This window comes from Macaca nemestrina, chromosome 7 (genome assembly GCF_043159975.1).
Source record: "Macaca nemestrina isolate mMacNem1 chromosome 7, mMacNem.hap1, whole genome shotgun sequence".
NCBI classification, from domain to species: Eukaryota; Metazoa; Chordata; class Mammalia; order Primates; family Cercopithecidae; genus Macaca; species Macaca nemestrina.
The window spans coordinates 160,610,083-160,624,396 of NC_092131.1; the positions used below are offsets into that span (position 1 = coordinate 160,610,083).

Sequence of the window (14,314 nt, forward strand, 5' to 3'; positions counted from 1 at the left end):
GGTGAATCTGCATCTCTACCAAAAATACAAAAAAACTAGCCAGGAGTGGTGGCTGGAAAAAAAAAAAAAAAGAGAGAGAGAGAGAAAAGTGTGTATAGTATGCTACCATTAATCTAAGATGGGAGGTGAATCTGTGTACTTATGATTTAAAAAGAAAAAAGAAAAATATAAAACAATTTTAGGCTTGGAGTGTTGGCTCACACCTGTAATCCCAGTACTTTGGGAGGCCAAGGCAGACGGATCACTTAAGGCCAGGAGTTCAAGACCACCCTGGCCAACATGGCTAAACCTCATCTCTACTAAAAATACACACAAAAAAATGAGCCAGGTGGTGGTGCACGCGTGTAGTCTCAGCTACTCAGGAGGCTGAGGTGGGAGAATTGCTTGAACTCGGGAGGTGAAGGTTGCAGTGAGCTGAGATCGTGCCACTGCACTCCAGACTGAGTAACAGAGCGAGATCCTGTCTCAAAAAAGAGAGATGCACAGATGGACAGAAGGAAAAAAATAACCGCAATGGATTAAAACACATAAAGCATGTTAAAAATCGTGAGTTCACAAGGATATTCAAAACAAATAAAACTCATCGGTCATCTTTGGAAGTTGCTAAGAATTATCTCTCTCTCTCTCTTTAAAATATTGCGGAAACAAGGGTCTCACTATGTTGCCCAGGCTGGTCTTTTTTTTTTTTTTTTTTTGAGACCCAGGTTGCAGTGCAGTGGTGCGATCTCCACTCACTGCAAGCTCCGCCTCCTGGATTCACGCCATTCTCCTGCCTCAGCCTCCCACATAGCTGGGACTACAGGCGCCCGCCACCACGCCCGGCTAATTTTTTTGTATTTTTAGTAGAGATGGGGTTTTACCGCGTTAGCCAGGATGGTCTCGATCTCCTGACCTCATGATTTGCCCGCCTTGGCCTCCCAAAGTGCTGGAATTACAGGCATGAGCCACTGCACCCGGCCCCAGTCTGGTCTTGAATTACACATGTGAGCCACTGTACCTTGCCAGGAACTATCTCATTCTTTCAAAAACTTGTAAACGAAAGGAAAATTAATCAAGCATTTATCTTGCCTTTCCTGTTGAAAATGTGCCTGGGGGGTAACTCAATAGCTGATTAGAAGTTTCTCTTTATAGAAGCAGGCTAGATAATGAATGAAGAAAGAATGATAGATGTGAAATATCACCATTTTGCAACTCCTAATGAATTAAATCATCTAGGTAATGACCATCAATGGCTACTAGGACAGAACTATTATTTCTTTTTTTTTTTTGAGATAGAGTCTCACTCTCGTTGCCCAGGCTGGAGTACAATGGTAGGATCTTGGCTCACTGCAACCTCCACTTCTCGGGTTCAAGCGATTCTGGTGCCTCAGCCTTCCAAGTAGCTGGGACTACAGGCATGTGCTACCACGCCTGCCTAATTTTTATATTTTTAGTAGAGATGGGATTTCACTATGTTGGCCAGGCTGGTCTCAAACTCCTGGCCTCAAGTGATCCACCCACTTTGACCTCACTAAGTGCTGGGATTACAGGTGTAAGCCACCGTGCCTGGTGTGGCTATTTTTTGTATTTTTAGTAGAGACAGGGTTACACCATCTTGGCCAGGCCGGTCTTGAACTCCTGGCCTCAAGCAATCCTCACGCCTCAGCCTCCCTAAGCGTTGGGATTACAGGCGTGAGCCACTACACTCAGTCCCACATTATTTTTTGTTGTTGTTTTTTTGAGATGGAATCTCACTCTGTTGCCCAGGCTGGAGTGCAGTGGTGCAATCTCGGCTCACTGCAACCTCTGCCACCCAGGTTCAAGGGATTCTCCTGCCTCAGCTTCCTGAAGAGCTGGGATTACAGGTGTGCACCACCACAGCCAGCTAATTTTTGTATTTTTTGTAGAGACGGGGTTTTGCCATGTTGGCCAGGCTGGTCTCAAGCTCCTGACCTCAGGTGATCCGCCCGCCTTGGCCTCCCAAAGTGCTAGGATTATAGGTGTGAGCCACCGTGCCCAGCCCCCACATTATCCTTTCTAATTCTTCACCCCTCTCTATACCCATGTCCTTTGCTATGTGCCTTAGTCATTCTTCCTGGGCCCATAGCGACACCGTGCCAATTCCAAGTCTAGGCCTTAAGAGGCATGTGTGTCTCTGCTTGCCCCTTTTATACTTCTGTCATCACCATATAAAAGTGCTCGGGGTTTACTGGCCCAAGAAGGAAGAGAGAGGAAGAACAGACCTGGCTACCACCTGTAGCTTGGAGATAATTCCAGCTGAACTCATCCCATCAGGCGGGTGAACTGCAGTTGAACTTCAGATGCATGAGCAGGAACAGGGGTTAGTTTGTTACTTCACATTATTGTGATAACAGCTAACTGATAGGATTGTTAACGTCACAGACTGAGAGACAATCCGATATCATGTGTCTCCTGATGGAAATACATACCACTACCTAAAAATCAGCCTTCCCCAAGAACAAGCAACAACGACAACAACAGAACAAACCCAAATCTGACCAATTCCGTAGCTCCAACTACCCATTTATAGGAAACTCAAGGGACTAGAAACACATTCAACAACAAAAATGAGATGCAGTCAGCATCATGAGAAACCAGAAGACGAATGACCCAGTTTCTTCAGCAAATACACTGCAAGGCAGGGCAAAAAGATATGGGGAAGAAAACATACAGATTAAATGCCTTAAGGGACATAACAGATCACAATGTATGGACTTTAAGATCCTGATTCAAGTGGTCCAATTATTGTTTTTTTGAATTACAATACAAATAGAAAAATTTGAACACTGACTAGATATTTGATAAAGAGTTCATTGTTATTTTTAGGTGTAATAATGGTATTATAGTTAGGTTTAAAACAAAAGTACTTATCTTTTAGAGGAACATATTGAAATATTTATGGTTAAAATATAATAATGCTGGTATTTGCTTTAAAATAATCTGATGAAAGGATTATAGATTTAACAAGACTGGCCAAGAGCTGACTGCTGAGGCTGGATGATGAGTTCATGGATGTTTATTGTACTATTCTCGGTATGTGTTGGAATTTTATTTATTTATTTATTTATTTATTTAATTTATTTATTTGAGACATGAGTCTTGCTGTGTTGCCAGGCTGGAGTGCAGTGGTGCAGTCTCGGCTCACTGCAACCTCCGTCTCCTGGGTTCAAGCGATTCTCCTGCCTCAGCCTCCTGAGTAGCTAGGATTACAGGCACGTGCCACCACACCCGGCTAATTTTTTTGTATTTTTAGTAGAGATGGGGTTTCACCACGTTAGCCAGGCTGGTCTTGAACTCCTGATCTCATGATCTGCCCGCCTCGGCCTCCCAAAATGCTGGGATTACAGGCGTGAGCCACCATGCCCGGCCTGTGTTGGAATTTTATATGAGAAAGACACAACAAGAGGGCAAAATAAAAACGGACACCAGGAAGTCAAATCATATAAAGACACAAAGTAGCCATTACCTTTCCCCCCTTACCTGTTCTGTTCTTTCGTTTTTCTCGCTCTGCTTTTAGCTCCTCCATGGCTTGAGATTTCTTATCTAGTTTCTCATCCCGCTTGGAACGCCGTTCCTTGTTGTGGGATGTTACCTAGGAAAGGAAGGATATATAGGATGGCTCTCTTTACCAACGGCTGATAAGATTCTCTAAACCCACTTAATGCATTTAGTCCCCCAGCGTTATTCTATATGGGTTGCAGAAACTTAGAGCTTGTAGTGTAAGGGGAGAGAGCATCCTCTTGTGGACAAAGAGGATAGCGCAGTAAAATAAGTCCTGTCCAAAATGCCTAATAGCAAGTTCAAGAATTATCCAAATAAACTCTTTCTGGAAGAACACGCTAGAACACAGCTAATGTTGGGATTACAGGCATGAGCCACTACACTCAGCCCCACATTATCTTTTTTTTTTTTTTTTCTGAGACGGAGTCTCATTTATCATTTTGATGATAACTACAGATTACTTTCCCAGCTATATTTATACCAAGTAAAGGATGACATACATCTAAGTAAACATCATAAGCATCTGGCTACCTAGGACAGGTTGTTTACCAACTTTTCCTTAAGGGATGCTCACTCACTAGTGGGCTGCTTTTTTTTTAAACAGAGCCTCGCTCTTCTGCCCAGGCTGGAGTGCCATGGCATGATCTCAGCTCACTGCAACCTTCGCCTCTGAGGTTCAAGCAATTCTTGTGTCTCAGCCTCCCAAGTAGCTGGGATTAAAGGCATGAGCCATCGTGCCAGGCTAATTTTTGTATTTTTAGTAGAGATGGGATTTCACCATGTTGGCCAGGCTGGTCTCAAACTCCTGGCCTTGAGTGATCTGTCCGCCTCGGCCTCCCAAAGTGCTGGGATTACAGATGTGAGTCACTGCAGCTGAGGACTGCTTTTTAAATGCAGACTTCAGTGAAAGCTGGGCACAGTGGCATATGCCTGTAGTCTCAGCAACTCAGGAGGATTGCTTGAGACTAGGAGTTTGAGGCTACAGTGTGTTATGACCGTGCCAGTGAATAGCCACTGTACGCCAGCCTGGGCAACATAACGAGACCAGAGAAGGAAGGAGGACGGGAAGGAGGACGGGAAGGAGGACGGGATGGAGAAAGGGAAGGAGGAAGGAAAGGGAAAAAGAAATAAAAAAAGAAAAGGAAAAAAAAAAAGGAAAGGAAAAAGTGCTAAGGAGTTAATAGCACAGCTGATGGTGAAACGCTGAGATATGTCCAGAGATTAATGATACCATGCCACAAGTCTTGTACTAATAAGCTTAGGCTGATTAATATAAACCCACCTTTTACACACACACACACTCAAAACAGAGGTTTATTCTTTGGACAATGAAGAACACTGAATCTCCTACCTGAGATTCTTGAATCTGTGTCAGCTTTTTCTTTTCTTGCTCCTCTTCTTGCTTTTTCTTCTTTTCTTTCTTTTCTTTCTTTTTGGCTGTTTTTAGTTTTTTCTTGATTTCAAATCTGGTTAAAAGATATTTGTTTGGTTTTTAACTAGCAATGAAATGTATGTAAAAACTGATTTCTATTAGATAGGAGAAAGGAACTAAGGGAAAGGAGCTAATAGATATTTTGGCTTTCCTAAAAGAAACTCTCATGTACCTTTTAAGTACATTAAAAATATTTAATATGTTAATTACAACAAAATATAAAATATTTTATTGCATTAAGTTGGAATATGTTTAAAATGAGAGAATATGGGCCAGGCACAGTGGCTCACACCTGTAATCCCAGCACTTTGAGAGGCCAAGGTGGGCAGATCAGGAGATCAAGAGATCAAGACCATCCTGGCCAACATGGTGAAACCCCGTCTCTACTAAAAATACAAGAATTAGCTGGGCATGGTGGTGCACGCCTGTAGTCCCAGCTATTTGGAAGGCTGAGAATCGCTTTAACCCGGGAGGCAGAGGTTGCAGTGAGCCAAGATCTCACCACTGCACTTCAGCCTAGCGACAGAGTAAGAATCTGTTTCAAAAAAAAAAAAGAGAGAGAAAGAGAACATATATAGGATATTGCTGTACTCATCTGCACCACTCTAGCCTGGGCGACAGAGTGAGACTCCATCTCAAAAACACAAACAAAAAGGCCAGGCGTGGTGGCTCGCACCTGTAATCCCAGCACTTTGGGAAACCAAGGCAGGCAGATCACGAGGTCAGGAGATTGAGACCATTCTGGTCAAAATGGTGAAACCCCATCCCTACTAAAAATACAAAAATTCGCCAGGCATGATGGCACATGCCTGTAATCGCAGCTACTCAGGAGGCTGAGGCAGGAGAATCGCTTGAACCCAGAAGGCGGAGGTTGCAGTGAGCCAAGATTGCGCCACTGCACTCCAGCCTGGACGACAGAGTGAGACTCCACCTCAAAAACAAACAACAAACAAACAACAACAAAAACCACATAATGACAGACCATTTCACACCCACCAGGATGGCTCTTATCACACAGAGGAAGGCCAGGCACGGTGGCTCACACCTGTAATTCCAGTACTTTGGGAGGCCAAGGCAGGAGGATCACTTCAGTCCAGGAGTTGGAGACCAGCCTGGACAACATGGTGAGACCCTGTCTCTACAAAAATTTAAAAAATTGGCTGGACATGGTGGTACATGCTTGTAGTCCCAGCTACTTGGCAGGCTGAGGTGGGAGAACTGCTTGAGCCCAGGAAATTGAGGCTGCAGCAAACCATGATCATACCACTGGACTCTAGCTAGCCTGGGCAACAGAGTGAAACCCTGTCTCAACAACAACAGAACAAGGAAATGACAAGTGTTAAAGTGTTAGTGAAGATGTGGAGAAACTAGAACACTTATTGCTGATGGGAATCTAAAATGGCGCAACAGCAGTTTCTCAAAAAGTCAGAGTTATCATATGAGCCAGCAATTCTACTTTCCAGTATACACTCAAAAGATCTGAAAATAGGTACTCAAATTTTTGTATATAAATGTTCACAGCAGCACTAGTCACAATAGCAAAAAGAAGAAAACACCACAAATATTAATCAATAGATGGATGGATAAACAAAATGTGGTATATACATAAAATGGAATATTACTCAGACGTTAAAAGGAATGAAGTACTAATGCATGCTAAATGGATAAACCTCAAAAACACACTAAGTGAAAGAAGTCAATCACAAAAGACTGCATATTATGATTCCATTTATATAAAATATCCAGGTTGGGCATGGTGGCTAATGCCTGTAATCTAAACACTTTGGGAGGCCGAGGCAGCAGGATTGCTTGAGGCCAGGAGTTCAAGTTCAGCCTGGACAACACAGTGAGACCTCGTCTTTAATAAAAGTTTTAAAAATTGGCCAGGTGGTGGCACACCCCTATAGTCCCAGCTACTTGGAGACTGAGGCGGGAGGATTGCTTGAACACAGGAGATCGAGGCTTCAGTTAACTATAATCACGCCACGGCACTCCAGCCTGGGCAATGGAACGAGACCCTGTCTCGATAACAACAATAATAATAAATATATCCAGAATAGGCAACTCTAGAGAGACAGAAAGGAGATTAGTGGTTGCCTAGGGCTGGGAGGCTTATGGGGAAATAGAGGAGTGATAAAATGCTCTAGAATTAATTGTGGTGGTGATTGCACAGCTCTGTGGACATATAAAAACCACTGAATTATACACTTTAAGTGGGCTATTTTAAACAAAGTCATTTTTTTAGAGTCAGTGATAGTTTACATTTACATAATGTTCTTATGTGTATCATCTCACTTGAGGTTTACAACAACCCCTGAGGAGGAAACTGAGGTCAGAAGAGAAAGTGATTTAACTCCGATCACCCCGCTAGCGAGTCTGACTTGAACCTAGACCTTCTGACTGCAATGTCGGTGCCCTTTCTACAACCAGGCTCCCTTTTATGCTTCTTGCCCCCATGAAGAATCTAACAACTGAAAATGACATCTCACTACTGGTGCTGCTGGCTAGAGAACACGATGCTCATGGTGCTTACATAAAAAGACTACGAAGATTAAATGCGATCCATATAAAGACCTTTTAAAGTAAAAAAGATGCGGGAAATTCCAGAGTTTCCATATTGCACTGCCCTGAAGCTAAACAAATGAACTACAAAAATATCAATTTTCTATGATGGCTCTGAACCTCTGTCTCAATAATCAGCACACTAAACCATTCTTACAGTCACTGAAAAAAAATCACTGAAGCTGGGGGTGGTGATTCACACCTGTAACCCCAGCATTTTGGGAAGCTGAGGTGGACGAATTGCTTGAGGTCAGGAGTTCAAGACCAGCCTGGGCAACATGGCAAACCCCCTCCCTACAAAAAAAAAAAAAAAATACAGCGCCAGGAGAGGTGGCTCATGCCTCTAATCCCAGCACTCTGGAAATCCAAGGTGGGTGGATCACCTGAGGTCAGGAATTCCAGACCAGTCTGGCCAATATAAAAAATTAGCCAGGCTGCTGGGCGGGGTGGCTCAGGCCTGTGTAATCCCAGCACTTTGGGAGGCTGAGGTGGGCGGATCACGAGGTCAGGAGATCGAGACCATCCTGGCTAACACAGTGAAACCCTGTCTCTACTAAAAATACAAAAAATTAGCCGGGCGTGGTGGCGGGCGCCTGTAATCCCAGCTACACAGGAGGCTGAGGCAGGAGAATCACTGAACCTGGGAAGTGGAGATTGCGTGAGCTGAGATTGTGTCACTGCATTCCACCCTGGGCAACAGAGTGAGACTCCATCTCAAAAAAAAAAGGAAAGAAAAAAATATTAGCCAGGCATGGTAGCCTATAGACAGCCTGTAGACCCAGCTACTTGGGAGGCTGAGGTGGGAGGCTGGCTTGAATCCAGGAGGTGGCAATTGTAGAGAGCTGAGTTCACACCACTGCACTCCAGCCTGGATGACAAAGCCAGACTGTGTCTAAAAAAACAAAATATTTTTTAAAAGTCACTGAATCAGTCAACTGTCTCGTTCACATACGGTGAAAAACATAAAAACTAAGTTTGAGACAAACCGCCTATTACCCTCGAGCTACTTTGTGATTTTGTCATAGGACTTATTGGCCTTACATGACAACATCTTGCTATGCTTTCCACAGTTCAGACATGCAAATTTTAAACCGTCTGGCAATTCCAGCACAGTTTATTAAGTCCTATTTAATAGTTCCAATATAGGTAAACTTGGAAGCATTCACACTCAAAATAAATGTTGAGGCCGAGCGTGGTGGCTCATGCCTGTAATCCCAGCACTTTGGGAGGCCGAGGCGGGTGGATCACCTGAGGTCAGGAGTTTGAGACCAGCCTGGCCAACATGGTGAAACCCCATCTCTACTAAAAATACAAAAATTAGCCAGGCGTGGTGGCAGGCATCTGTAATCCCAGCTACTTGGGAGGCTGAGGCAGGAAAATCGCTTGAACCCAGGAAGTGGAGGCTGTGCTGAGCCGAGATTGTGCCACTGCACTCCAGTCGGCAACAAGAACGAAAGTCTGTCTAAAAAAAAACAAAAAACAAAAAACACACACACACAAAAAACAAAAATCAAATGTCTATTGCTTGCTGCTGACCGAAAGCCAAACATTCTTCTCTAGGATAACTCAGCATTCTTAATATGGTCTCCAGAAGGGACAAACAAAACTCCCAGATGAAAAGGAACTAACTGCTGCCAAAGAAAATGCTTCTATTTTCCTTTCATGAGATTAAATAGGTAGGATCCTCATTCTGAGGGCTATTTTATTTCCAAGACAAAAGCCAAGTTTATTTTTACCTTGAAATTCTGTTAGGAGATAAGGAAGAACTACTGCCATATTTAAAACTCTTCCATTTAAAACATGGCAAAAGTTGAAAACATTGAAGCAGCTTCTAAATACCAAAAAGCAATTTAACATTTGACTTTTTAAAAAAATACAAAAACTGTGTTAGAGGGTAGTCAGATACCTAACTTGTACATAATGAGGAGAAATTCCAAGTCTTGAATCCTGTGAAGACAGGGCTCCAAAAAAGAATTTGGGAAATTTTTTCAACCTAGGAGCTTGAACAATTTGAAGCCAATTTGTAAAATACAAAGCTTTAAAACACCATTTGTTCATTTAATTTTTATATATCATTTGATGTGTTCCCACATTACTCTCAATCAATACTGTATTCATGTTCTAAAACCAAGGCAACCTTATGATTACCTCAATACTTTTTGCTTAGTAGAAATCAAATCATGTACTGATCTTTATCAAGACAAACAATCTCTGTAATTCCCCTCCCTTTTTCTTGACACAGGGTCTCACTCTGTCACCCAGGCTGAAGTGCAGTGGTGCAATCTCAGCTCATTGCAAACTCCACATTCCGGGCTGAAATGATACTCCTGCTTGACTCAGCCTCCCAAGTACCTGGGACTACAGGCATGGGCCACCATGCCTGACTATTTTTTGTAGGAGACAGGGTTTTGCCATGTTGCCAAGACTGGTCTTGAATTCCTGGAATCAAGTGATCCACCCACCTCGGCCTCCCAAAGTGCTGGGATTACAGGTGTAAGCCACCGCTCCAGGCCTGCAATTCCCTTTATTATTTTTTTAAGACGGAGTGTCCCTCTGTCACCTAGGCTGGAGTCCAGTGGTGTAATCTTGGCCCACTGCAACCTCCGCCTCCTGGGTTCAAGTCATTCTCCTGCCTCAGGATCCTGAATAGCTGGGATTACAGGTGCGTGCCACCATGCTCGGCTAATTTTTTGTATTTTTAGTAGAGATGGGTTTCACCATGTTGGCCAGGCTGGTCTCGAACTCCTGACTTCAAGTGATCTACCCGCCTCGGCCTCTCAAAGTGCAGGGATTACAGGTGTGAGCCACCAGACTTGGCCTGTAATTCAATTTATTTATTTATTTTTATTTTTGCTTTTTATTGAGACAGAGTCTTGCTTTCACCAAGGCTAGAGTGCAGTGGCACCATCTCAGCTCACTGCAACCACCATCTCCCAGGTTGAAGCAATTTTCCTGCCTCAGCCTCCTGAGTAGCTGGGACTATAGGTGCACACCACCACATCAGGCTAATTTTTTTGTATGTTTAGTAGAGATGGGTTTTCACCATGTTGGCCAGGCTGGTCTAGAACTCCTGACCTCTGGTGATCCATCCACCTTGGCCTCCCCAAGTGTGTAATTCTCTTTAGAATGCTGCCTGTAGTGCTGTGTTACAGAATAGGTAAAATAATAGGAAATGTGAGGCAGGAGAGGATGTGGCCACAGTGTGTTTTATGGTGTCAGATGGTCCCAGGTTTGAAATTCAGTTCTACCACTTACCACCTCAATCACCTCGGGCAAGTTTCTTCATTCATTCGCTCAACAGGTATTTAGTGCATATCTCTGTGGCAGGTGCCCTTGCAGGCACCAGGAATAGAACGGCGAAAAGGACAAAGTCCTTCCCTTCCTGTAGCTTACTCTTTAGCTACCTAATGTCTCTAAGCCTCAGCTTCTACCTCTGTAATACGGTATAACCAACTTCACAGAGCAGTTGTGAAGATTAAATAATGCACATAAATAATATGAATAAAACCTTCTGAATAACGTACATTAGTAAATAAAGCCAGTGGCACTGAGTAAAGAAATGTGATTGAAATTTAATACATCATTTCCTCTCATCATGTTAACAATCAACTCCAAATGCAGTCTCCATATGTAGGGCAGGTGTGAAGGAGAGGAAGTATGAGAAAAGAGATGAACGGAAAAGGTGGGGGCGGGGGGCACAACGAGGACTCAACCTTACCTTCTTTTCAACACCTCCCTCTTCTCTATGCGATTGAACAGTTCTTGCTCTCTCTCTTTCTCTGTCATCTGTTCCAGACGGGCCCTGTCTTCCTCATCTCCCATGAGGTCTTCTCCATAGCCATCATGGAACTCTTCATCTTCTGAGGAAGAGTCCGAATCTGAACTGGAAGAGGAGCTGTTGCTGTCAGAGTCTGACACTTCACCTGCAACAAAGGCCCAAACACAAGATTACACTGTGCTCCAGCAGACAGGCCACAAGCGGCTCCACAATGTTGACAACATCACCCTTCTTCAGGCTACAGTAAAATAAGTTTGTTATTTTACTTGTTTTCACTTTTTTTTTTGAGATGGAGTTTTGCTCTTATTGCCCAGGCTGGAGTGCAAGTGGCATAATCTCAGCTCACTGCAACCTCCACCTCCCGGGTTCAAGTGATTCTCCTGCCTCAGCCTCCCAAGTAGTAGGGATTACAGGTGTGTGCCACCACACCCGGCTGATTTTCTATTTTTATTGGAGACAGAGTTTCGCCATATTGGTCAGACTGGTCTCGAACTCCTAACCTCAGGTGATCCGCCCACCTCAGCCTCCCAGTGCTGGGATTACAGGCATGAGCCACTGTGCCTGACGTATTTATTATTACTTTTTAAATAGAGTTGGGGGTCTCACTTTGTTGCCCAGGCTGGTCTTGAACTCTTGGGCTCAAGCAGTCCTCCTGTCTTGCCTCCCAAAGTGCTGGGATTACAGGCATGAGCCACCACACCCAGCCCCAACTTATTTATTTTTTTAATTATTATTTTGAGACGGAGTCTCCCTCTGCCCCAGGGTGGAGTGCAGTGGCGTGATCTTGGCTCACTGCAACCTCCACCTCCCGGGTTCAAGCAATTCTCCTGCCTCATCAGCCTCCTGAGTAGCTGGGACTACAGGTGCACACCACCACATCCAGCTAATTTTTGTATTTTTAGTAGAGACGGGGTTTCACCATGTGGGCCAGGATGGTCTCGATCTCTCGACCTTTTGATCCACTCACCGCGACCTCTCAAAGTGCTGGGATTACAGGCGTGAGTCACCATGCCCGGCCTATTTATTTTGTTTGAGACAATTTTTGCTCGTCACCCAGGCTAGAGTGCAGCGGCGCAATCTCAGCTCACTGCATTCTCCACCTCCCAGATTCAAGCAATTCTCTTGCCTCAGACTCCCGAGTAGCTCAGGTGCTCAGCTAATTTTTGTATTTTTAGTAGAGATGGGGTTTCACCATGTTGGCCAGGTTGGTCTTGAACTCCTGACCTCAAGTGATCCACTTGCCTCAGCCTCCCAAAGTGCTGGGATTACAGGCGTGAGCCACTGCACCCGGCCCCCAGGTTTTTTTTTTTTTCTGAGACAGAGTCTCGCTCTGTTGCCCAGGCTGGAGTGCAGTGGTGTGATCTCGGCTCACTGGTTCACGTCATTCTCCTGCCTCAGCCTCCTGAGTAGCTGGGACTATGGGTGCCCACCACCACACCTGGCTCATTTTTTTGTAGTTTTTAAATAGAGACAGGGTTTCACCGTGTTAACCAGGATGGTCTCAATCTCCTGACCTCACGATTTGCCCGCCTTAGCCTCCCAAAGTGCTGGGATTACAGGCGTGAACCACTGCACCCGGACTTTTTTTTTTTTTTTTTGAGACGGAGTTTCACTCTTGTTGCCTAGGCTGATTTCAGTCACTGAAATCTCCACCTCCTGGGTTCAAGCAATTCTCCTGCCTCAACCTCCCAAGTAGCAGGGACTACAGGCACATACCACCATGCCCGGCTAATTTTTCTATTTTTAGTAAAGATGAGGTTTCACCATGTTGGTCCGGCTGGTCTCGAACTCCTGACCTCAGGTGATCCACCTATCTTGGCCTCCCAAAGTGCTGGGATTACAGGTGTGAGCCACCGCACCTGGCCTGATTACATGGATAAGTTCTTTAGTGGTGATTTCTGAGATTTTGGTGTACCTATCACCCAAGCAGTGCATACTGTGCCCAATATTTAGTCTTTTATCCCTCACTCCCTCCCTAAGTCCCCAACGTCCATTATATCATTCTGTTTTTTTTTTTTTTTTTTGGAGACAGAGTCTCACTCTATCGCCTGATCTCGGCTCACTGCAACCTCCTCTTCAAGCGATTCTCGTGGCTCAGCCTCCTACTGAGTAGCTGGGACCACAGGAGCGTACCACCATTCCTGGCTAATTTTTGTATTTTTAGCAGAGATGGGGTCTCACCATGTTGGCCAGGCTTGTCTCAAACTCCTGACCTCAAGTGATCCACCTGCCTTGGCTTCCCAAAGTGCTGGGACTACAGGTGTGAGCCACCACACCTGGCCCCATTATACCATTCTATGCTTTTGCATCCTGATGGCTTAAACACCACTTATACATGAGAACATACAATATTTGGTTTTCCGTTCCTAAGTTACTTAGAAAAATGGCCTCCAGCTCCAATAAGTTGCTGCAAAGGCCATCATTTCATTCCGTTTTATGGCTGAGTAATATTCTATGGCATACATACACATTTTGTTTTTTTTTTTTTTTTTGAGACAGAGTCCCGCTCTGTCGGCAGACTAGAATGCAGTCGCGTGATCTCGGCTCACTGCAACCTCCAACTCCCTGGTTCAAGCGATTCTCCTGCCTCAGCCTCCCAAGTATTAGAGATTACAGGTATGCACCACCACACTCAGCTAATTTTTGCATTTTTAGTAGAGACGGGGTTTCACCATGTTGGCCAGGATGGTCTCGATCTCTTGACCTTGTGATCTACCTGCCTCGGCCTCCCAAAGTGCTAGGATTACAGGTGTGAGCCACCACGCCCGGCCGGCATACATACACATTTTCTTTATCCACTTGTTGGTACACTGAACTTTTGAAGAGTATAAGCCCAAAAAAATTGTCTAGTAGAATTTCGTAAGGTGGTGATGAAAATTTTGTCTATCTGAACAGCAGCCACCACATATGGGTATTCACAAACTCAAATGTGGCTAGTGCAAATGAAAACTAAATTTTAAACATAATTTTTAGTTAATTTAAGTTGAAATAGCAACAGTTATCAAATGTCCATTTCATTGGGTTTGGTTGATTTGTTAATA

At 44.3% G+C, this 14,314-nt stretch overlaps 1 protein-coding gene across 1 annotated transcript in view; it reads right to left on the reverse strand.

The window, feature by feature from the left end:
• LOC105491960 (RTF1 homolog, Paf1/RNA polymerase II complex component) overlaps window positions 1–14,314 on the reverse strand; it is a 68,006-nt gene that overhangs the window by 13,731 nt on the left and 39,961 nt on the right. Inside the window, exons 4-6 of the mRNA XM_011758752.2 lie at window positions 11,214–11,418; window positions 4,853–4,967; window positions 3,481–3,592 (exon numbers count right to left, since the gene is read on the reverse strand). Coding sequence (XP_011757054.2) covers window positions 3,481–3,592; window positions 4,853–4,967; window positions 11,214–11,418 — 432 coding nt within the window. The remainder of the gene's footprint in view (window positions 1–3,480; window positions 3,593–4,852; window positions 4,968–11,213; window positions 11,419–14,314) is intronic.